Raw genomic sequence first — 26587 nt, 5'->3', positions numbered from 1 at the left:
CTGAGCACTATGGGACTCAACTGCTGTGGTCATCTGTCCCCTAGAACTTAGAACTGCTTAAACCTAACTAACCTAAGGACATCACACACATCCATGCCCGAGGCAGGATTCGAACCTGCGACCGTAGCAGTCGCACGGTTCCGGACTACGCGCCTAGAACCGCGAGACCACCGCGGCCGGCATCCAATTTTATTTTTGATTTTTGCAGCAGTGCAATCCCTCAAACGAAAATGTTGAGTAATACTCTTTGGGCGGCACTACTCGCGACTGGGGTAATGGGGAAAGTGACAGCGGTGTACACCAACGCGAACCGCTATAAACTGGCTTAAGAGTATAAATGTACACGTAGATGCAGATTTTCCTCTTCACCTGTGTCCAAAATGTGCTTTGACGAGAAGCACCATTTGTGACTGCGGAGTGCGCGCTAGAACAGACACCACAGTTCAGATGTGGATGAAGCTCAATAACCATGGACACACAGCTGGGAAACGGCCTTGGTTCCGCACAGGACGAGTGATAGAGTACGGTAACCTCAGTGAATGCGCTACGGGTGCCTCATTCGTGAAGACATATCCGCGCCGCACCTCGATTATTTCCGCCCGCTGTGACTCAGGCGGTCGCGTGCCGCTGAGCGGCGCGTGCCCTGTGACGTCACGCCGGGCGTGCGGTGGGCGGGGCGCGCGGCGACCCCGCCCCCCGCGACCGGCCCCGCCAATGCGGGCGCCGGCGGCCGCCCCTCCCTCCCACCCGGCGGCTGCTCAGACCTCGTGCGGCGGCCGCACGCAGCGCACGCACGCCTCGGCTCGGCTCGTCACGCAGCCCGGCGCGACGCGCCCGCACCATGGCCGGCACCATCAACATACACCCGCTGTTCGCCGCGGGATACTCCTTCCAAGGTGGGTCTCGCGCGCCATCTGGCCCGCCGCCTAAGCTGTCACGCACCTCGGTAGCGAAACTGGATTGCTGTCTGGCGGGATTCCCGATGGAGAGAACTAGACGGAAGGAATTTTTTTTCCGACGAACTTTATAACCCATTCCAACGAACTAAGACATCCTGTTGTAGCGGCTACTCTAAGCCTGGTATTTACGTCTCATAGACATAAATTACAAAACCCGCAGGCGCCTCATAGACTGTCACTGTCTGACAGTATAGTTTGTCCGTGGAATGAAGAATGAACCAGCGAGTCCCCACTGTCTCTACCCAGGTATGTCACAAGGGGCATCCACAGACTGATTAACGACGTTATACAGGCCCTTAGGCGACACACCTTTTAAAACAATGGCTTTCTAATGCTCAGTCACTCCTTTTCGCCAAATACAATAATACTTCGCGGAATAAAGATATTAGTAGCTAAAGCTGCTACTGAAAGGAAGGCGCACGGCACAAACTACATAATCAACGCAGGCTCCACTACCCTGATACACGGGAGACTTATTCTTGGTACGCTTATAAGGCAGTTGTGGCATCCCCCGCAAAAGCCCACTTCTCCCACTACGAGCGCCGTTCGCTCTTGAATTTAAAGATTAAATTTCTCATCAGCTTACCTTCTCAATACAAAACAGGGAGGGTGTAAGGGGACTTCGCACCCACCTTTTGAAAACACTGTGATCTAATTAATTTCTTTAAATTTTAAAATTCTGAAAACAAATATTTGTTGTTGTTAATGAAATACTCTACTGGAGTCCATACGTTTCAAATTTTTCACTTAAACTTAATCCAAAAATTTAAGTCTCAGTGAAGGTCATCGTATTCATGGTTTCAAGTTCAAGACAATACTTACGCATCAATATCTATCCAAAAAGTATAATTAGTGTTAAAGTCAACAACAATGAAAGAAATATGCATCTTTTATATTTTATGGGGTGATCACCAGGTTGGCGGTACACGTTATTTGAAAGTGCGTTGGTATTGATAAGAGTGTGCTAAAAGGTATTTCCAGGGTCTGGATCCTGATTACACATCATTACCTCTTTAAAAAGTATACTGTTAACATAGTTCATTCAGAAACCTGCTGCCCACCTCTACCTCCTCTACTATTACTTACCTTACTCCTAAATGTTGAACATAAAACACTTTGAAAAAGTTATTTGTACTGGTAAACACTTATAAAGTGAACGACCATGTTTTAGTTCGTTTCGACCGGCTGTTAGCTGTTGTCATAACGTGTATGAAAAGAAGAAACTGTTGGTACGGATATTTACCTGTCAAATTACACACGCTAAGTAGTAGGTAAACTTCAGTCTTTGTTGTTTCTTAGAAGTGGCGCGTTATTGTTACATAACGTCACTCCAGATATTACAGCACATAATTAATATTCATGACAACTGGTATACGCATTCATTGTGCATGATATTGCTTGTTTACTTAAAGCAATTCACGCAAACGCTGTCCGTGTCACCATAATGCTTCTAGTGACATTTCGCATCGAAAGGGAAACACCGAGCAGAATCATTACACAATCAGCGTCACCTGCGGTTTAGTAATGTAGGCACGGTGTCCACCTGAATACGAGGGAGTTATGTTTTCGAAACGTGTCGTGGAACAAGTATATGATTCTGTAATATTCCTTGTGTTTTATTTGTCAGTTAATTTATCGCAGTTGCAAGCTAAAACCAAATACGAGTCTTTGTTGACACAGGTGGATCAGCACTTCATCCCTCGTTTCCGTTTCCAATCTTTCTCACCTTAACGCATGATTGTACTGCAGTTCGCGTCTTAGCGTTTTAATCCAACTTATCTACAATTATTTTCTTCCTAAAAAGAAATTTGTTACAAAGACGTCCCATCGGGACTTTGTAAAGCTATCAGTATGTGAAGAAGTATGTTTGATACGCGACAAGTTGGAAGCGCATAGCATATATACTACTGAGTTTCTCGGCAAGCGACAGTACAAAAAAGGGGAGAGAGGGATAATAATTTACTGCATTGTCCTCCTGTTTTTACCAACCGCTATATTGAGCGTACTACATTTTCCAAAATATGTCTCTGGGCCTTTTTTTTTTGCATTCAGTATTTCGTGCAAACCGTGACGTCGTACTTGTGAAAAGTGCACAAAGAGAATATTTCTATAATAAAACTTTAAGAAATTTAGATTGTCCGCTGGAAGTTTAACTCGTGTTAAATAGCTGCAAAAAAGCTATCAAACGTGAAGCTCAACTTTAGAGGAACCGCCGAATAGTCCACTGTTAACAGTGACGTGCGTTACACCACTCTAGGTGCGTTTCCACAAACTATTGTACGCCGGCCGCGGTGGTCTAGCGGTTCTAGGCGCTCAGTCCGGAACCGCGCGACTGCTACGGTCGCAGGTTCGAATCCTGCCTCGGGCATGGATGTGTGTGATGTCCTTAGGTTAGTTAGGTTTAAGTAGTTCTAAGTTCTAGGGGACTGATGACCATAGATGTTAAGTCCCATAGTGCTCAGAGCCATTTGTTTGAACTATTGTACATTGCTCCATTTAAAGTACCCACGGCTGTTTCAGTGTACAGGAGTTTTAAATTACTGCAAAATTACTCTCTCCGTTGCACACTATGACTTGCTCATACCTTATTTTCAATACCTTAAAACATTTCCAGGCATACATGTTACTTGACATACACTGTACAGTCTACATACGTATACTGCTACTATATCCAACGTCCTAGGTCACTTTTCTTACACGAAAATTCTATTTTTTGTCAGCCCTTACAAATTTTTTCACTGTACTGTTCATTCACGTTTTAAGTTTCTGGGTACCACCTCTGTTGCAAAACTTTTTGTAGTTGCAAGAAATTTAATAGAAACAACTGCTTGAACGCGAAAAATGAAAATAAGTGCGTGCTAAAAACATCGACAATGTGTTTCTGAAAGAAACTCTAAGTGTTGTTTGTGTGTGTTTTCCTACGTGTGTGTGTTCTACACTTATGAGAGAGACCAAGTTTACGTGCTTAACAGAGCAAGTATACCTCAAAGAAACTCTCTCTCTCTCTCTCTCTCTCTCTCTCTCTCTCTCTCTCTCTCTCTCTCTGTGTGTGTGTGTGTGTGTGTGTGTGTGTGTGTGTGTTTGTGTGTGTGTTTGTGTGTAATCCATTGCTTGTCAAGAAGTTCAAAATGTTACTTCATGTGCATGACCTATGATACAAGCGAATAATTAAGTATGGAATATGACTGATTTCATTTCAGTTTATGTACGTTAGAGTATACTTTCTTTGGCGTAAATGACTAGGATACCTCAAGAGATGGACCTCTGACTAATAGGAGAGCTCTTGTTCACACTCGACAGCGTCTCATGCCTCCGAAGCAATGTATGTGCAGCAAGATTTAAAATTTAATCCAGGGAGCGTGGAGATCTGATGGAGGAAATTTCGACTCCCTCAAGAAGTCGAACCGGCAATCTCCGGACCTCGCGTCTACCACATACGTCGCATTCACTACCAAAGTCACGCATGCAGATACATTTTGAATTTAAAACAGAAATTACAGGCCCAAAATTACTCGATTTATTGAAGCTAAAAGGCATTCCACTATTAGAATTTTCCATTCGTCCAGGAACTATATACAAAATAAATAAGTAATATGTGTGGAAAACAGCGACATTGCGGAATGTTTACACGAACAGTCTTAACAGATATCGTTTCATGGCTGGGAGTGATGTATGCTATTCATACTGCGAGGTCAAGAACTATTTCTTTCGTCCGCAGCTCGTGGTCGTGCGGTAGTGTTCCCGCTTCCCACGCCCGGGTTCCCGGGTTCGATTCCCGGCGGGTCAGGAATTTTCCCTTCCTCGTGATGACTGGGTGTTGTGTGCTGTCCTTAGGTTAGTTAGGTTTAAGTAGTTCTAAGTTCTAGGGGACTGATGACCACAGATGTTAAGTCCCATAGTGCTCAGAGCCATTTGAACCATTTTGAACTACTTCTTTCCAGGACGAAGTGTGGTTATTGATACATATAACGCGCGGAATATCTACGAGCTCTAGAAATTGCTATAGCCACTCGAAGTAATGCTGCTGCTAGCGAGTTAAACATGGGTTAGAGCGGGAAAAAGAAATAAAGGAAACAGTTTTCCACATGCTCATTTCCCTTTAATTCCTTGCCATCGCCCATATCGCCGGAATGGGGATGCCGTTAGATGCGGACATCTTTACTGGAGTATATAGCCTTGATGAAAGAAACGCGTTACCGAAATTTGGAGTCGGAGTACACGAAATTAGCGTGTGGATAGTCTGGCGTGCGCTCGCTCCACGATCTCGGACACAGCATTTAAAGAGTGGCGTCAACTCAGTGTTCGGATTAGAGCATGAGCAGCTACACTCTGCAAATGAGAGAAAGCGTTTACTTCCAAAATCTCTGTGCACAGATTGTTGCTACGTTTCAGTAAATAATACAGACGAATACTTGTATTCGGCAGCTCCCAAATCACCTTCCATTATTATATGCGTTCTTGAGCACCACCTGCTCTAAGATTGTACATGTGTCCACTGTTATTTTGTCCACCGTTATGTTATGTTTTTCTGTGTCTTCATTGTTTTTATTTGTACTGACCATGGCCGAAGAGCGGCTAACTATTGCCGCTGCCGGCTCACCTTTTGTATAAGGTGTTGAAATAACAATAAAGAAAAAATAATAAGATTATCAATAAAAAGACTTGGCACCCGTCCATACCAGAAAAGGAACTAGAAAAAATTACATGGTGATGTTGCTTCAGGAATTCCCTCCTCAACAACACGGCGTTACAAAGTGGGCGTGACGTAGCGTGACAGGGGAGCGTATGTCAACAACCAGTCCTGTTACTGCACATAAACCACTTATTGTCAAAGATGATACATGCAATAGTCTCAGTGTATGAAGTGGAAGGAGTGAAGTATTCGTATACCTGCTCCATTCATAACTGGCGAATGAACGCGAACTGTTGACTATTTCCCTGTATTACTGCGTCAGACGGAAGTAGACAGCGTTCTAAATCGCAAGGAAGTCATCCGTAACACAGGTAATCATATGCATTGCTTCATCTGCCTGAGCATTAATCTCATTTCATTCCTTCAGGTGCGTATAGTGGATATGCCTTAAAACAATTCGTGGTGTAAACGCGGTAAAACAGAACCCGAAAAAAAAGGAAGATTATTATGGTGGGGTGAATCATTCTGCTGGCGTAGAAACTGCACACAAGGCGTAGTTTCTTTTCTTACATTATTAGAAATAATACGTTTTCTTTTTGTTAATCGTTTATCTGCCCAAAATGGCACACAATGGCCAAGAAGAGGATAAGACACTAGACAATTCAAAGCTGCTATATTCAATATCAGAGCTTGCAGGGGAGACCGTTTTTGATAATGAACATCTGCCTGCAGTTTCCCTTGTTTCCATGCTGCTAATAAAGCAAAATCCTACATAGTTTGCAAATGTTTCACTTCTGTGTAAATCAAAAAGCTATCGGAATTGTGCAAACGCTAACGGTATAGCAGGATGGACCACAACTACACTTAGCGCATTAGTGTGATATCATCCCGACCACCCCTTTGGAAGAAATCCGAACATTTTGCTTCACCGAATGCTGTATTGAGCTACACTCTTTTTTCTCTGTTAACCCCACCTTATTTACTATGTCATACCGGCACTCCCCCAAAGGAAGATCTAGCGCGAAAATTTGGCTACTAACACACCATGAGTCAGGGAATTTATATACTTTAGTTATTGTCAATAAAATTCTTCATGCTAAGTGACAGCATTGTTAATATGTAAAATTGTGCGACGTTTTGGTGATTTGCAAATGGTATTCCTCGGGGTGTTTTACTGACAGTATACACTGAAAATCTTATTGACAATGCCAACGGCTTCGGAGGCCTAAGCTTGTACTTCACTCAATTTATTATTTGCTTGTTGCGACGAAACCGTACTTGTCCGAACATTTTTCAGTTTTTTTCAAATCTAATTTACTTTTGGGTACACTTCAGGCACCAGAAAATGGTAATGTATTATGATTTTCGTCGTAATCAACATCATCATCCATGTGACATCAACTGCTGGACGAAGGTCTCTTCGAGACCTTCCCACGCATTACGGACTTCGGCTGAAAGTATCCATGTTTTATAATGACTTCCAGTATACCACTGGCTCGGTGGTCTGTTATATCTAAGAATCCACCAAAGACCTTGCTGGATCTTCTACCATACACAGCCCTATACACCTACTGACACAAATTCAAGATTTCTGGCAGTATTTAAAAAAATAAAAGTACACTAGAATTCAGTTTGTATGTTCATGCGCAATAGTGGCCTGAAAACGGCCTTGAGAACAGGTACGGATACATGGAAGTGGGGAGGGGTGGGGGAAATCATGGGGATTATGACACTGCCCTCCCGCCTTCCAAGGAACAATTTCTTATAAGTGACGGTATATTTACACACAGTTTGGGCAAAAAGTCTTTGCATGATTACAAAATTCGTTTCTAAGGAACTATGCGTTAACAGCTACAGTCTGTTGCAAATGGTAGTTTAATTCACAAAGTTTTTATGGATACACTTCCACTTATCCATGCTTTTCTTTTGCAGATGATAGGTTAAGTCATGAGGTTTAGTGGATACACTTCCACGTGTGCTCTGACACCTCGGTTACAGGATATTCAACCATGGGTACGGTTTCAAGAATATGGTACACCGCCACACTTAGGGTTATTTGTTAGCCAGTTCTTGGATGAAATCTTTTCTCCCAGATGAATCGGTAGAGATGATCCAACATGATGGCAACCATATTTTCCAGACACATACCTTGTGACATTTTTTTTGTAGCGTACGTTAAACATGAAGTGTACAGTTGGTCAGTGTCTAATGCAGAAATTCTTACGGTACAAATGTGAGATGCTATAGAGGTTGTGTCGAAAGAGATATTGGTAAAGAACATGGAGAAAAATTCGATACCGCCCAGACGCTCTACGGGCAACAAACGGAGCAAATGTGGATGCGTATTAGCAAGAAACTTAATGAGTTAAGTTACCATGTACTACAAACAGCTTAGCTGTACCTCTTACCGTAGCTTAGAAATAAATTTTTATATGATCAAGGGAAGTATTTATGTTCTCCCTGCTAATTTTAGGAGTACGAAGAGCATCGAAAGGGGGAAAGAATGCTAGAAATTACAAGCTATATGTAACGTCTCTTGGGTGCCAATTTTGTAATTGATTTCAAACTAAATTTCTCGTGAGCTACACACTTGAAACTTTCAGCATATTTCAGAACTGGATGAGAATGAAGTACTAACTCGCTTTTGTGTGTAGTGTGAGGCGGAGTATCTCCCTCTTTCTGTTGCAGTAGCAAATATTTCGCGGAAAGAACGATTGCTGGGAAGCCTCCGTGTGAGGTCGATTTTCTATAATTTTTAACTCCACGCTCTTCTCGTTAGATATACGTAGGAGATAGCAGTATTTTGGTTGACACAGGTGGACATAAAGTGACATAAACCTAACATTTACCATATAAGTCTATTGCAATTTAGTCAAAATGTTTGAAGTTGAACGAAAAATTTCATTCATACAAGACTAAAACGCAAAAATAATAATTTAATACAAAACTTTTTCAAATAATTCTTCTTAATAGAAAAGTATAAAATAATCTCTCCTAGCGCCATACACATGTCTGATCCACACAGATAGACCTGAAAATTTGTGCTTCTGAATTTTTAATAGCTAGGGCCTGTGACAGTACTTGTAAAATTTAAAACGAAAAACGTGGAGTGCATGCGTAGACATCTAATGCACGAATACTTCATCTAAGTCGCTAACAGTTTTAATGTACTGAAAATGATATGAACTGTTCTTTGACTGTTCTCAAAGACAGTTACTCTCTACACTCCTTACTATTATCTATGGCATACGCCCCATGTTTTTCGTTTCAAATTTAACGAGCATTGTCATAGGTATTAAAAATCCACAAGCACAAATCTTTAGGGCAGTCTGTATGGAGTTAGGTATCTACATGAGGCCAAACTAAATTATTTTATACTTCCTAGTCCGTTTCAAAAACATTTTATATTAAAAGGTTTTTTATTTTAGCTATTTCAGTTGCTTACATGACTGAGCACCTTTTCGTGAATGGACTCGCCCAGCCACGCAGAGGCGTACACTCAGGGACTGGCGGTGCCCGCTGTCAACGAGAAACACGACGTATTTCGTGAGAGCACAGACAGAATTGCCAAACCACAGCGAATACAGCGAAAGGAAAAACTTTCTATTGTGTAGAGTTAGAGGAAAGACTGACTTTCCGAACGTAGGTGGAAACGGCTGAAACAAATTACTCCCTCCTCCTCCCGCCTCCCCCTCTCCCACCACGCTCTGCTATAGTCTCCAGAGTTGAATTCACAGCCATAGTCGTAACTGCAATACCGATATGACAAGTGGACTTGTCAATTTTTGAAACGAATTCTTCCCAATTGCTGTATTTCTCTGAATTCCAATTTCTTAGAACTTACACAAAAGCGAGGTACAAAGCACTAATATTAACAAATTGCCCATATTATTATGCAAGGTGGGCAAAGCAAAACTGGCTTGGAAAATGTTTCATGCGCCTTAAGATAGACAGCCCAACTTACACCATCTGCACTGGGTGTGGTTGATGTAAGTTTGGTTGCCTACCTCAAGGCGCATGAAATATTTTGCACGCCAGTTTTGCTTTGTGCCCACCCTGTATTACAACATCCCATATATTTTATTTTTTGTACTATCAAAATTCTAGGCATCTATGGCATGTTAAATGTGGGGGTTGCCGCGTTTCTCCCCCTCCCCTTCAGTACTTAAGCTCCAAACGAACGAGTCTAACGTTAAAAACTGTTGACACGGAGTCACCGACATTTAACTGCGGCAGAGCTTGCAGATGGCCTACTAAACTCCCGTGTGGCCTGGTTTGCCTTGCTGCAGCTTCCCCCGTCTCCCCTCACCCCGTCCCAGACTACTGTCTGGGCTCCCTCAGAGGGTGAGCGTGTATACCGTCGACCATCTCCCACTAGGGTCCCGTATTTCACCCAGGCGCTCATGTGGGCGAATCCACACGTGTCTAATTTAATCCTGCCGCCTTCCGTGTCCCTTGTTGCCTCTAGATTCACGGAAAGCGGGAACAGTTGCAGCGCCCGTCGTTTTCCATGGTCAGGGTGATAATGCTAACAATGCTTAAAAACGTGATACTGATTTACTGCTTCCATTGTTGGCCGTATATATCGTTTTTTGTTGACTAAGGATGGGCATTGATACGAGGAACTGCTATCATTAGGTTACTTTTATCACAATTTCCACCGTCGTCCAAGCGAAATGCAGTCTTAGTTTTAATCCTTTGTGTTTTCGTATAAAATACTGTGTTGTTGTCATACAAAGAATAGTCTATCCACAACACTATGCTTATTTCGTGACAAAAGTAATGGCTGCTTAGCTGGGTTGCAACAGCGTCTGTGAAGCACTGCACTGGATCTCTAGCTCACAGCAAACATTGCCATAACCGTTCTCTTCCACGATCGCATGACAAATGACGGACGCGGCCAGTACCACATGGCAGTACAGGACATGCGCACGAGAGATTTGTATCCTCTCTCTACCGACTTACCTAGCTTTACGTTCTGGCTCGAAACTTTGGTATTTAATTTGACTGGAATACCATCTCTCCAGCTACAACGTGAACTTAACATAATGGAAGGAATATGGCGTAAGATGTCGATCTACAAATCCCACAAAACCTTGCTCTGTATATCTTCGTATATTAACTATTCGTCTGTTGTATTTCTGAGGACACGACGGGGAGCTGCTGGGTAAATCAGTTCAAAGCTAGGAATGAGGACAGCCTGACCATTTTTGAGAAACTAGTGGGTATCCCATTTACACAAGTGTGGAAAATCGCCTGAAAACGATGCTAATGCTGATAAACCTGATTTCAACGGTTGTCTGTCCACATTTTCTACGGGTCTAGCAGATCTCCCTTTCTTGTAATGTTCGTCTCATCGCGTTAAGGTACGTTTCCAGGGGACATATTCTCTGCAACACGAACTTCAGCCACACTTTCGGCAACGTTGCGCGGCACTGTTTGCAGCCGTAGAATTCCGGGTCATAAATGTTCACAAGGACCTCACCAAGGCTGCGAAATGGATGAAAGCGAGCTAATGGTTGTTAAAGCCAATCTCTTGCATTTGCATGCCACGAGGAAAAAAGTTAACAAGAAAAAGAGAAATCGAGGTTTGTGGTTGCGGTCTTTTAAAATATACGATCTGCTTCCGAGCCTGTAACTCGTGAACTGGTGCTGGATGCGTACCTTTTCACAGAATCACAATTTTCAATATACACTGCCGGAAAATAATCGCATCACCAAGAGGTTGTACGGCATAAACGAAAGATGGTAGGCGTGTTTCTACACATAAAAGATGTTTATTCTCATTTCGCGCCAATCGCGTGAGAGTGGCGTTAACAGCGCCACTATAAGTATTCAAATCAGGTTTGCTTGAAATACACGCTGTAACGGTCATAATCGTTAGTTACCTTTGAGATTGGACGTGGTGAGTTGATGTTAGTCAAGAATGACTTTAAGGTGACAAATACGCTATTATCACCACCTCACTGAGTGCGAACGACGTCGTGTAAAAGGGCTATGAGAAGCAGGACGTTCCTTCCTCGATATTGCAGGAAGACTTTGCAGGAGTGCAGCCGCTGTAGTAGATGATCGCTGACAGCGTTGGTCGCGAGAATGTACGGCCGCTATAAGACCGGACTCCGGATGGTAAAGTGGCCCTACCGAGGGTGGAGATCTGTTGTGTTTTGTGATGAAACCTGTTGTGCCTCGGTGTCAGTGACGGCCGTGTGTTGGTTAGGGGAAGGCCATTGAGGGCCTGCAACCAAACTGTCTGCGTGTTAAACATTCTGGACCTACACCTGGGGTTCTGATCCTTGATACGATTTCCTATGACAGCAGGAACACTCTTGTGGATATCCCACGCATCCTGACTGTCCCACATAACCGCTGTTGTAAAAATGGTTCAAATGGCTCTGAGCACTATCGGACTTACCTTTCTGAGGTCATCGGTTCCCTAGAACTTAGAATTACTTAAACCTAACTAACCTAAGGACATCACACACATCCATGCCCGAGGCAGGATTCGAACCTGCGACCGTAGCGCTGTTGTAACCCAGGATGCTCCATAGGGTGTTTATCACCAGATCTGTCTCTAATCGAGCTCATATGGGACGTCATCGTACGACGACTCCAGTTTGATCACCAAACAGCATTAACCGTCCCTGTATTAACAGACCAAGTGCAACAGGCATGGAACTCCATCAACAACCTGACGTCCGGCACCTGTACAACACAACGCATGCACGTTTGTATGCTTGCACTTAACATTCTGGCGGTTACACCGATTATTGGTGTTCAAGCATTAGACATTTGCGGGGGTTTACCTCGTGCTTACATTAACCTGTGATCTCGCAATGTTAATCACGTAAATATGTTACCTAGACAAACGCATTCGCGAAATTTCATTACTCTACATTATTATTATTATTTGGTGTAGCGATTTTTTCCGGTGTGTATCTTACTTTTTGAACGTAATACGTACGAGAACTGGTACGACTAGTAATACTGTCTACCAGTTACAGCTAGATCGGCGATCGTCCATCAGTTTTCGGCTACTGGTGATTTATACAGAAATCTGAACGACCATTTGAAAGTGCGCTTCTCATCGACATGCCTCTTACTACCAGGCGTTAACAACGCAACTCTTGGACTTTTTAAATGTAGTTTGAAATAACAATGCAATATTTATGTCAATATTTTATTGTGGTTCACTAGTAGCGTGACAGAACTAAGAATTTCATAATTTCGATACATCTACACCCAGAGTTACATCGTGTAAAAAGTAAAGTATACAGAAACCAGAATTAAAAAAATACTGGTGCCAAGTTGCCGCCCATGAACACGGAAAAACATGTGATGAAGCCTCAAAAAGTTTAGAGCGACTGTAGAAAAAAAATTATGGTTCGCTATTGCGGTCTTCCACTACCACGGCTGCGGTGAGAATGTCCTTTTTCAGGTTTCGATCTTGCTTTCTGTGTCCTATAGCTGTAATCGTGGATGTACGTATCACATCTGTGAAATTCACGATTGTCTCGTTTGCCCGCTTCTACAAATCTGGAGACAACACACTGAGTGCTTGTACGAACGCACACCATCTTTCGTGCCGAAGCGAAATAATATTATTCCACCTCTCATATTATGTGACCTGACACTACAGCGTTTAGGATCTGCATTAGAGGATGCAAGCCCCAGAGTGAGACGGAAAAGTTTACAGACTTGTCACACGAAATATTGTTCACCCTTGGCGAGCAACACCGGCAGCACGTGGACAATATGTCGCAAAAACCCCATATAGATCCCTCATCAGCAATGTTGCACGGACATACGATATTCCCTTGTACTGCAGTCAAATTGAAGCAATTTTGGTGGCAAATAATTGCGGCCACACATTGCCGTAAAATATGATCCATGTAAATGCACGTTTACGCCGTATGAATAGATCAATCTTTAACCATATCTAGAGTTATCAAACTACCGTAGGCTTCCGTAGACTACGACACGTAAGAGTAGACTACGGAGGTTTTTCTAGTACGTTTGGTCAGTTAATGTTGTACTACCGTTACCTGTCCATTGTGTGTGCTGCATTTATATCGAGCGTTACCTCATAACGATAGCTTTCTTTACGTACTTAATCAGTGTCTTACTAGATTCCCCTGATAACCGGATGTGGTGAACCGCCTAGAAACTGAGGATATATAAAGGGCCGCGTAATCTAAGGAAAATTTTTGTTTAACATAGTTACCCTACTGTCTATAATTTAAGACTAAACAATATTTATAGCGAAACTGAAACTGTAAATATTTAATTCAGAGTTTATTCGAAAAATTGTTGATTTGTCACGTGAAATAGGAGGATGTTATATTAAAAATTAAGAATTCAGTACAGATTTATCAAATAGCGATAGAAAACGCAATTTTCTCAGGAAAAAGGTAAAACAAGAAAACGAAAAACCAAAATATAGCAAACATCACTTCAATACTTAGTCGAACTCACATTAAACATGTTTCTTTTATTCATAAAAAGCTTTCGCATTCATCAGAATACCCGGAAACTCTTGCCTTCGATCATGGTGGAACGTTCTACTGCGTATAAAATAACAACAATAGTTATGTATACTTTTTATGCCTGTGCTTGTAAACAGTACTTGCATCACAAGTAATTGATTTGGTTACAAACAAGCTCAAAATTACACGATCAACTAATTTTTGTTGCGTGTTAAGTGCAATTTATATTCTGTAAGGATATAAATACACATTGAACTAACACTGAATGATGTGTGGTTCTATTTATGTGGAAAGCCAATAAACAAACAGACAAATGAAAGACGTCAGCTCCAATTTTCTCTCTTTCTCATTCATTTAATATGTTTCTTTTCCTAGCAGTTCCCCAATACTGCCTGAAACCCATTTATTACGCCATTACGTACCAAAACTACCGAACCGTAGTTTTGTTCGAGCGCAGATCTAACTATACTGTAAATTTTGTTTCACTGTCCACGGCTATTCGAGCGACATCATTATTTATGGTTTTATCCAGACGTAACCGACGTCTCCCTATTGTATAGAACCGCATCTTTTCGTGTTAAGTTCATTATCACACGGATTACAGTTTATTTTTCTTTGTTTCTGATATTTTATCACTTTGATATGTTTAGGGCGGAACGGCAGCTCAAGCTGGGCAAAAATGAGAGTAACACTCGTTTAAGCGTAACACGATTGATATACAGACGTTAAATAATATCTTCTGTTGTGCACTACCACTTGTCATGGATTCTGCTACTGCTGCGCAGCGGTGTGTGTGTGTGTGTCTGTGTGTGTGTGTGTGTGTGTGTGTGTGTGCGTGCGTGCGTGTGCGTGTGCGCGCGCGCGGACGGGGGAGAGCGGCAGTGGGCGAGGATACTGTGATATTCATCTAGAATGGTTGCAAGTGGATGGCGTCGGATGTGGATATTGCAGTAACAACAACAGTTGTGGACAGATTAAACTTTTGGTTTACCGTCTCGACTGAATGAGTTGGCATATTATACTGCTACCCCCATCCCCTTTTTACAGTGTTTGACGGACCAGGAATCCAACTCAGTCATTCGCGGTCATTGCTCTTCCCGATAAGCTATCCTGTCACAGCATGTTTCGACGACCACAGCCTCAATTTTTCCACAAGAGGATAGGTTACGGGTTCGAATCCCAATGTGACACACAGATTTTATCTGTCAGGAAGTTTAGAAACAGACCAGTATCACTGTAGAGTTGAGGAAGATTCATTTTAGGGACAAACTTATAGCCTTCTCTGAATGAGATTCTTTTGCCCTGTAAGAGGGTACAAGTCTCTTGCTAGGCTACCCAGGTAGTGGAACTGCCACCTTCAGGGCTCCTGGCTCCTCTTCTGCCTTGGTTTCCTCCCTTGGCCGAAAACTCCCAGCCAACGTGTTGAGAACTCGCCTTTCACTCTCTCAGGGGCTGTGTGATTTCCACCCTTGTGGACGTGGATTAGGGTTTACTGTCAGAGTTGCTGAGCGACTGCAGAGGCCTTACTCGAAGTGCCACCGGCCGCTCAGCATTGGCTGCGACATTTGGGATCAAATAAGCTGTTGTCTTTAATGTGCAAAGGAACACTGGGAGATACTTAATGGCTTCCATGTTCCTCTATATTTGTTGAATAAATAGTAATAAACAGTTGCATGCTAAGACAGGTAAATTCGTTTGTATATCTCGGGGCAGAGATACTCAAAAATATTTACTTCTACAGACAAACAAAGAATAAAAATTTCACAAAAATTTGTTGATGAACTCAAGAGAAAGAGCTTCACAAATTGAGCAAGTCAACAAAATTTGGTCTACAAATGGTTCAAATGGCTCTGAGCACTATGGGACTCAACTGATGTGGTCATCAGTCTCCTAGAACTTAGAACTACTTAAACCTAACTGGCCTAAGGACATCACACACATCCATGCCCGAGGCAGGATTCGAACCTGCGACCGTAGCAGTCGCACGGTTCCGGACTGCGCGCCTAGAACCGCGAGACCACCGCGGCCGGCATTTGGTCTACCTCTGGCTCTTATTGGAGCAGTTATTCGGCTTGGCATTGACTGACAGAGTTGTTGGATGCACTCCTTAGAGCAATTGGAGCCTTACAACGTCAAAATCTCGAGCTGGTTGGAGGCCCCTGTCCAAAATGCTCCAAACTTTGTCAATTGGTAGTGATCCGACTACCTTGCTGACCAAGGTAGGGTTTCGCAAACACGAAGACAAGCAGTAACAACACTCACCGTATGCGGGCGGGCTTTATCTTGCTGAAATGTAAACTCAGTATTCCATTCAGGGCAACAAAACGGGGCATAGAATATCGTCGACATATCGCCATGCTGCAAGAGTGCCTCGGATGACAACCAAAGGTGTCGTGCTATCAAAAGAAATGGCACCCTAGACCTTCATTCCCGGTTGTCGGCCGTATGGCAGTACACCACCACTGTCGGGGTAGTCTCCAGACACGTATCTGGCCTGGAATCGCATTGACTGGAGTAGAATTGTCTTCAGTGACCCATCTCGCTTTGAATTGAGCCCCGATGACAGCGAAGACACGTTTGGAGACGTCCGAGACAGTCGTGGGGTAGCAACCTGACTATTGCCCATCATACCACCTGGGAGCCAGGCGTAATCGTCTGGGGTGACGCTTCATTTCACAGTAGGACTCCTTTGGTTGTCATCTGCGTCATCCTTACAGCTGGCGGTAGGTCGATGATATTCTGTGTCCAGTTTACTTGTCCTTCACGGCATCCTGGGTTTACATTTCAGCAAGGTGATGCCTGCTCGCACATGACTTCGTGCTTGCCAAATCCAACCTTGGCCAGCAAGGTCACCGTATGACTCCCAATCTTTGGAGCATTATGGGCAGTGCCCTCCAATTACATCGGGGTTTTCACCATCTGACGCACCAACTGAACAGGATTTGGACCAGTGTCCTTTAGGATATACTGAGCGGAACTGTTGATCATTGACAAGCAGAATAACTGCCTACATAAGGGTCAAACGTGGACCGACGGGTTATTGAGTTGCTCAGTTTGTGAAGCTCTTTCTCCTAAATAAATCATCCAATTTTTCTAATACTGTACGGAATTTTTTATCTGTACTTGTACATCATATCTGCCGACTTCAGTTCCATTTGGATAATTACTTCGTGGTTCGTCTTTTTTCTTCCTTAGAGTGTCTTTGAAAATGGCTTTGAAACCATATGCTCCGAATAATGTACTTCCTTAACCACTGGACTACTTTACTCAGACCGAATGACCGATGGAAGTTATAGAGTTAAGCCTCTGTCCACACCTGAGACGTTATAAACGAAGGAAACGGGAGATTAGTATTTAAGGTCCCGTCAATGACGAGTTCATTAGAGACGTCCCACAAACTCGGTTTGAGAAGGACCACGGAAGGAAATTGGCCGTGCCATTTTCAAATGAAACATGCCGGCATTTGCTTTAAGTGATTATGGGAAGATACAAAAAACTAAGTGTGATTGATAGGAGGGGAGACTGAACCCTAATCCTCCCGAACAGGAGGCGTGTATCATCACTGTCTCATCTCGTTATGTATGGAAACTAAGTTCTCGAAGGTAAATGTTGGAGGAATGCGGTCGTGTTCTTTTTGGCGGAAACAATCAGTAATTCGCTTCAGAAAACAACAGAAAACCTAAATCGGTGTAGCCTGACGTTGATTTCTCCTACATGTACACGATTATTCAGAAATTCACAATTAAGTTTCTGGCAGAGGGTTCATCGATCCACCTTCGAGCTATTTCTCTACCGTTCCACTCTCGAACAGCGCGCGGGAAAAACGAACACATAAATAGTTGCGTACGAGCAATCATTTCTCTTGTTTTATTACGATGATCATTCCTCCCTCTGTAGGTGGGCGCCAACAAAATAGTTTCACTCTCTGAAGACAAAGTTGGTGTTTAAAATTTGATGAGAAGATTCTGCCAGAACAAAAAGAAAAATGCCTTTCTATCAATGGTTACTACCCCAATTCACGTAGCACATCAATGGCACACTCTCTCCTATTTCGTGATAACTCAAAACGATCTACCCTTGCTTGAACTCTTTCGATGTCGTCCATCAGTCCCATCCGATGCGAATCCCACACCGCACAGCAATTCTCCAGAAGAGGGAGGGAAAACGTAGTGTAAGCAATCTCTTTAGTAGACCTGTTGCATTTTATAAGTGTCCTGCCAGTAGATGACAGTCTTTGGATTGCTTTCCGCACAACATTATGTATGTCATCGTCTCAATTTAAGTTATTCGTAACTGTAATCCCTAAGTATGTAGTTGAATTTACGACCTTTAGATTTGTGTATCTTATCATGTAACCGAAATTTAGCGGGTTCCTTTTAGTACTCATGTGGATGACTTCACACTTTTCATTATTTAGAGGCAATTCCCACTTTTCGAACCATTCATATGTCTTGTCTAAATCGTTTAGCAATTTGTTTTGATCATGTGATGACTTTATAAACACACCATTTGCAAAATATCTTAAGTGGGCTTCTCAGATTGTCTCCTGCATCTTTTATGTAGATTGGGAATAGCAGAGGATCTGTAACACTTCCTTATGCAATGCCAGATATTATTTCTGTTTTACTGGATGATTTTCCGTCGATTACTATGGACTGTGACCTTTCTGACAGGAAATCACGAATCTAGTCGCACAACTGAGGGTATATTCCATAGGTACGCGATCTGAGGAACGGTGTCAAAAGCATTCCGGAAATCTAAAAATTGGGAATCAGCTTGTTGTCCCTGTTGATAGCACTCGTTACTTCGTGAGGATAAAGAGGCAGTTGCGTTTCACAAGAAAAATATTTTTTGAATACGTGTCGGCTCTCTGTAAATAAATGGTTTTCTACGCGATAAGACATGATGTTCAAACGCTATTTATGTTCCAAAATCCTTTGGGAATCGACATTAGCGATATGGCTCTGTATTTCAGCAGATTATTCCTATTTCTTTTCTTTGGTATTGGCGTGACTTGTGCTACTTTCCAATCTTTACGTGCGGGTCCTCGACGAGTCGGCGGTTGTATATGACTGCTAAGTACGGAGCTGTTGTATCAGTATACTGTGGAAGGAAACTGACTGGTGTACAAGCCGGTTCGCTGCACCGAAGACTCGTATTTCTAAGTTACTCGTGTTAACAATCGTTCTTGTTTCAAATTTAGGAATGTTTACTTTGTCTCGTTTAATGAAAGAATTTCCGAGAACTGTGTTTACTAAGTCTTTAGTGGTACTGTCATTCGCTACGGTACCACAGTTATCGCTCTGTGAGGATACTGATTGTGTCTTTCCGCTGGTGTACTTCACATACGACCAGATTATCTTTGGAATTTCTGCCAGATTTCGAGAAAGAACAGAATACAGCTCCATCTTGACAAGCACCCTGTTGTGGCTATTGCTACAGAAAGAATCGAGAACTATCTCAGTGTAACAATAAAGCGCTCTGCTCGATTACGTTCATTTATCGTTCTTGGTACTAATAACGTTCGACAAGTAGCAGTCTAATGTGTTCCACAGCAGGCTCTCGGCAACCACCTCAAGAGCTTAAAATTACCACAGTCATTATGTCGTTATAAGTGGGGAAAAATGAACACCACACACCGTGTCGTGTTTCCGTTGTACCAAGTAGCACTGCCGACCAGCGGGCGTAAGCCTCATTACGAAATAGAGCAACAGATACCAGTTGCTATAAGGAAGTCTTATGTGACGAAAGGCGTAGCCTTAGAATTACGAAGGCGGACATTTCACCTCAGGCCAGGAAATAAACATTGATGGCAGCTGAAAGCGTAACAGGATGAACCGTCAGTCCGGTGTATATCAAATTTTGTGGGAATTTTCGTTACATAACATGTATTAAAAGAGTAAGCCCTCATTCCATTCGAAACTAGTCTGTTTCATCAACATCAGTATGAGGTTTCAGCTCCTGAGGACACAAATTGATTCTTGTATTCATTTGTAGCATGGAAGCAAACATCCTCTGAATGACGCCTTCATAATTTTTTTTACTACTCCTGAAAAAAAAAATGCTATGTCAGATAACGAAGGTTACTGGATAGCAGATGGTTTGAGAGTACACGCCGGTCTGTCATAGCCCTTACGTGCTGTATGGGTGACAAACAAATCACAGCACAGATGAGCCACTCTAGAATCCGACCATTCCTCACGACGTTTGTAGTTTGAACTGCAGTATGTGGCCTTGCATTATCTTGCTGGAATATGCCATGTGGTATCCTGATCATTAAGGGTACGGCAACAAGGGTTACCATTCTCACCACATACTGGCGATCATTCAGCAATTGAGGACCGCTTTCACAAGTCTCAACAACTACAAAATTTGCAAAATAATAGATATATATGTTATCGCGCACTTCTAAATAAGACGAATCCATAGCCATGCGCGGATTCTATGAAAACTTACTATTTGCCTATTTAATGTTGACACAAAACTGTGAAATTTTTCTAAACTCGATAACAACAAAAACGAGTTTTACCAAATGTGAACTTGTTGCATGTAGTAGACATTTATTGTCACTCTTTCCCAGTCAGAGGACACAGTTACATGCCCCTTGATAGGATATGAGGTATCATTAAAAAGGAATTTGAAAACTTTAAACATACGCTTGCCATCTCACTATCATGAGGTTCCGAGCAACCATGATACCTGCATGGCTGTCGAGAGCTGCAGGCATGTACACGATTTCAAGACCACTGCTAAAAGATTAATCAAAGTGAAGCTACCATTCAAAAAGTCTGGTTCCACAGTTATTATTGATAAGAAAAAAAACAAAAGTATGTCCAAATCGAAACAACATACGTGGGGCGTTTGATAAGTAATGCAACACATTCTTTTTTTCTGAAAGGAGGTTCGTTTAATTCAGAGTTCCAATACACTATATTATTCCCCACTCTTCTGGCTAAAAAATCCTATTTTCAATATAATATCCATTCAGTGCGACGGCCTTACGCCAGTTTACTGGGAGGACTTGTACTTGCGCAAGGTACCACTCTACTGGTGGATGTCGGACCCAATGCCTTGCTGCATCAATAACCTCCCAGTTATCCGCGTACTGCTTCCCGCGGAGTGCATCCTTCGCCGGAAGGTGTGAGATCCGAGCTGTAGGGTGTAAGAGCTAGAATTGTCCAGTTTTGTTGCGATGATGACAGACGCCTCGTCCAACGACTCACCATACTTTTGTTCACTGCCAGGTCCCCGAAGACATACTGCACTGAGTTTTCCACTAAAAGAAAGTCAATGTCGCCGTCTGGAACGCACCTCTGTTATAGACGCCATGTTGACGGATACGTATGGCGCCGGGACCAATCGGAACTTCTTGAAACTATAGGGCCTGAAGCGGGAATATTCCACAATATCCTACAACAAAGTTTTTTTTTCAACCTAAATTGGCTGAAAAATACAGTGTGTTGCATTATTTATTGAAAGTTCCTCGTACTTTTCCTTTCGATTATTACTGAAGTGAAGAAAAGTTACATGGATAATTTGGAGTACGCTGGTCAATTAGCCGTAATAAAACTTAGAAACCATGTAAGCTGATGATGTAAGAAAACTAAAGAGATTTTTTGATACATCCTCAGAAGAGGCCCAGTGTTTCTATGGGAAGGGTATCGATCATTACCCATCTTTCACCGTATCGTCTGTGGACGAGCGGTTCTAGGCGCCTCAGTCCGGAACCACGCTGACGCTACAGCCGCAGGTGATAATCCTGCCTCGAGCATGGATGTGTGTGATATCGTTAGGTTTAAGTAGTTCTAAGTCTAGGGGCCTAATGACCTCAGATGTTAAGTCCCATAGTGCTTAGAGCCATCACCGTATCGTCTGTTGAGATGTCTCCGAACCGCAAATGAGAAGGGAGGTAGTGCACCAACTCTCACCGAGGCACACGCTAAGTGACTTCAGGTGACTGTCTGACGTATAACACATCGTCCTATCTACCCTGTTGCATATTAGCACAAGGGACCTCTCACACTTTTCTCTTTTCCTCAGCAGACGTGGGCGTGTTATATGTTTGAATTGAAACTGTCGTAGAACGGAAACGTATTGCAACGGGAATTTCCGAACACCTTGTGGACATTGATGAGCAAAGACATTCCGACCATTGCCCACAACGAGATTAAATGACGCCTGGTGGTGCTTCAAGCACGTGACGTGCTAACGAAAGCACAGAGTGCCCCAAAAGTCAGCTAACAGGTGTTTGACGGCGTGAAAGGCGCAATCGCCGGATTTAACTCATACGGACTACTTCTTGTGTGGTCGTATGCAAAGCTTAATTCACGAGACACCTGTAGAGAAAGAGGAAGATGTGCTGGTACGAGTTCTGACTGCTGGACTAGAAATTGTAGATACACCAGGTGCGATGGAGAGCGTGTACCAGAACATGCATCAGTACTGTTCTGTATGTACAGTATGTTGGGTTATTTTTGTTTTGGAGTAATATAAAGACGCTATGTTTTAGTGTTCATGCAAACAAATGTGCTTAAATGATAAATGCATGTTCACAGCTGCAAAATACTAACCCGAATTCTTTATAGACGAATGGAAAAACTGGTAGAAGCCGACCTCGGGGAAGATCAGTTTGGATTCCCTAGAAATATTGGAACACGTGAGACAATACTGACTCTACGACTTATGTTAGAAGAAAGATTAAGGAAGGGCAAACCTACGTTTCTAGCATTTGTACACTTAGAGAAAGCTTTTGAAATCGTTGACTGGAAAACTCTCTATCAAATTCTAAAGGTGGCAGGGGTAAAATACAGGGAGCGAAAGGCTATTTACAATTTGTACAGAAACCAGATGGCAGTTATAAGAAACGAGGGGCATGAAAAGGAAGCAGTGGTTGGGAAGGGAGTGAGACAGGGTTGTAGCCTGTCCCTGATGTTATTCAATCTGTATATTGAGCAAGCAGTAAAGGAAACAAAAGAAAAATTCGGAGTAGGTATTAAAATCCATGGAGAAAAAATAAAAACGTTGAGGTTCGCCGATGACATTGTAATTCTGTCAGAGACAGCAAAGGACTTGGAAGAGCAGTTGAACGGAATGGACAGTGTCTTGAGAGGAGGATATAAGATGAACATCAACAAAAGCATAACGAGGATAATGGAATGTAGTCGAATTAAGTCTGGTGATGCTGAGGGAATTAGGTTAGGAAATAAGACACTTAAAGTAGGAAAGGAGTTTTGCTATATGGGGAGCAAAATAACTGATGATGGTCGAAGTAGAGAGGATATAAAATGTAGACTGGCAGTGGCAAGGAAAGCGTTTCTGAAGAAGAAAAATTTGTTAACATCGAGTATAGATTTAAGTGTCGGGAAGTCGTTTCTGAAATTATTTGTATGGAGTGTAGCGATGTATGGAAGTGAAACATGGACGATAAATAGTTTGGACGAGAAGAGAATAGAAGCTTTCGAAATGTGGTGCTACAGAAGAAAGCTGAAGATTAGATGGGTAGATCACATAACTAATGAGAAGGTATTGAATAGAATTGGGGAGAAGAGGTGTTTGTGGCACAAATTGACAAGAAGAGGGGACCTGTTGGTAGGACATCTTCTGAGACATCAAGGGATCACAAATTTAGCATTGGAGGGCAGCGTGGAGGGTAAAAATCGTAGAGGTAGACCAAGAGATGAATACACTAAGCAGATTCAGAAGTATGTAGGTTGCAGTAAGTACTGTGAGATGATGAAGCTTGCACAGGATAGAGTGGCATGAAGAGCTGAATCAAATCAGTGTCAGGACTGAAGACCACAACAACAACAACATGTTTCTCTAATTCCTATCGCATTGTTACCTAACGGCATGTTGTGCCACGGCCAATTCAATCCTTCAGTTACAAGTGGACGAGGTAAACACCTGAACTGAAACCGTCCTAGAAGGAAAATGGTACGATTCCTGACATGGGTTCTTATTCAAAATATTGTGTACTCACTCCTCTCTACAAGACCTAGAAGTTTGTAACGGGACTTTCTAAAGACCCTGTGTAAGAGCAGTACGGAATCGAATGAAATTATGTCATCTTTCGTAGTGCGTTATATTTCCAGAGAGAGAGGTGTCCCGACGTCAGACTTCAGTAGAGACGGACACGGCTGAACCTCAAGGAAGTGAGAGTGCGCTCACTTTCCTTAGGAGGGGTCCAGAAGCCAGCAGAGCCGGCTGCCGTTATCGTGACTGGGGATCGGCGATGCCCCGGGCGCCGCGCGGGGTGACAGCCGCCGTGGCGCAACAGCGGCGCTGCTGGTGACGCGAGGCACCAAATGGACCGACTGCTGCTGCCGCCGCTGCTGCAGCACGCGCGTGGGATGGAGCGCCGGACCAGAATACCTGCGGGAGCAGCCGCCCCACTAACGCTTACCACGCGTTGGTCTGCACGGGTGCCTCCGAACACCGTAGGGGTGAACTAGAAGCCCTTCTCTCTCTAACTCTTTTTCCCCCTACGCGACATGTAGAGTCTTGTGCCGCAAGGAAGCAAGGACACGAAGTTGTTATGGGTGGCCCGTATCCTCTTTCTACAACACAAAGGCACGCGTGGATTAATACGTGACTTTATTGACATGAACTGGAAGTTCTACTTAATTTGAATAGAGTCCATATTCTGTGATACAAGCTCATCAGTAATAGTGCAGACTGATGTAATGTCGATAAAGCTAGTCCCGCTATAGTCACTAATCTGGTCGCTATGTACTGCTGTAGCCTGTGACGAACTAAACCCGCTCTGTGCCTAAGCTGACGGACGCCAAACTGGCTGATTGAGTGAGACCCTTCGGTCAGCGGCGGCGGCCTACATACCGGCTGATCAAAAAGTCAGCATAAATTTGACAACTTAATAAACCACGGAATAATGTAGACTGAGAGGTAAAAATTGACCCACATGCTTGGAATGACATGGGGTTTTATTAGATGCAAGATGGCGCTCCACCCCATATTGCTAGACTCGTGGAAGATCTCTTGCGTGCGTCGTTTGGTGATGATCGTGTGATCAGCGGTCACTTCCGTCATGCTTGGCCTCCCAGGTCCCCAGAACTCAGTCCGTACGGTTATTGGCTTTGGGGTTACCTGAAGTCGCAAGTGTGTCGTGATCGACCGACATCTCTAGGGATGCTGAAAGACAACATCCTGCGCCAATGCCTCACCATAACTCCGGACAACATTATTCCTCGACTACAGCAATTGTTGACGAATTATGGTGGACATATTGAGCGTTTCCTGTAAAGAACATCATCTTTGCTTTGTCTTACTTTGTTATATTAATAATTGCTATTCTGATCAGATGAAGCACCATCTGTCGGACATTTTTTGAACTTTTGTATTTTTGTTAGTTCTAATAAATCCCCATGTGATTCCAAGCATGTGTGTCAATTTGTACCTCTGTATCTACAATATTCCGTGATTTATTCAGTTTTCAAATTTATACTGACTTTTTGATCACCCTGTACATGCTCTCGCGAGGGTGTTGGAGGCGTGTTGCTTGTGGGTGCGTCTCTGGCCTCTCTCGTGATAGGCGCGCTTGATCCAGCGCCTACTAATCGATCTTCGACCCTCGTCTTTGTCGACTGGTGTGCTGGTGACAGCTTACGCCAGCACACGACAGGGTATTAAATCACTGTAAAAATCCCCATTGATGGCGATGTAATCACAGACCAAGGTGGGATTGGCGAAAGACATTGCAGGAGATCTACCTCTCTCGAATTAACCTAGTGAAAGAACACTGAAAAGCCCATATCTCGTTGGCTGGGCGGATACTTTAATCGGGCTCCCATCGTATGCGAGTTCAGCATCTTGATATACAAGGGCTATTAGAAGAGTAAGGTCGCGAAATGGAAACGACAGTGAATATCCATTGAAACTTTGGTCAGATATGTTGGGCAGTGCCCCTGAATGCCTGTGGATCGCGTCTTGTCGCTCTCTTCAGTTCTGCACACACGGTGAGCATGTAAGGATGCCTAGAACAACAGTGGCGCAAGGTTTCGCCTGATTTCATGCAACCCCACATGACATACCTAACATGCATTTTCTTCCTCATGACAATTCTCGACCGCATGCAGCAGGGGTAATGAGGACGACCCTGCAGCGTTTTCGACGGGAAGTGTTTGATCACCCACAACACAGCCCTTACCTGGCTCCCCCTAATTTTCATCTCTGCCTAATGAGCCGTTGGCTGTGAAGGCACCATTTTCTCATAGAAAACCAGCTGTAAGTCAGCGTAGAGAAGCGGCGGAAAGCATCGGTGGCTGTCTTCTACGACGAGGATTTTGGAAACATGGTAGAACGCTAAGACAAATGTCTAAGTCGGAGCGGCGACTAATAGAGTAGTAGTTGGAAGGTGTGCCAAACCAGTGCAAATAAAACATATTTCGTTTTCACTGAGTTTTCCATCTCGCGACTGATCGGACCTTACTCCCCTTGTACTATCCCCCAATCTTTACATGCAATTATTTTAGGCAACGTCTGCGATGGTATGGTAA

At 43.2% G+C, this 26587-nt stretch overlaps 1 protein-coding gene across 3 annotated transcripts in view; it reads left to right on the top strand.

The window, feature by feature from the left end:
* The first annotated feature begins 814 nt into the window (after nucleotides 1–814).
* Nucleotides 815–26587, top strand: part of LOC126336123 (protein gooseberry-neuro-like) — a 364226-nt gene continuing 338453 nt past the window's right edge. For all 3 annotated transcript variants that reach the window (XM_049999612.1, XM_049999611.1, XM_049999613.1), the window contains exon 1: nucleotides 815–896. In XM_049999612.1, coding sequence (XP_049855569.1) covers nucleotides 842–896 — 55 coding nt within the window. In that variant the 5' untranslated portion in view covers nucleotides 815–841. The remainder of the gene's footprint in view (nucleotides 897–26587) is intronic.

Source organism: Schistocerca gregaria, chromosome 2 (assembly GCF_023897955.1).
Source record: "Schistocerca gregaria isolate iqSchGreg1 chromosome 2, iqSchGreg1.2, whole genome shotgun sequence".
Lineage (NCBI taxonomy): Eukaryota > Metazoa > Arthropoda > Insecta > Orthoptera > Acrididae > Schistocerca > Schistocerca gregaria.
This window is presented reverse-complemented; position numbering and strand designations above follow the sequence as displayed.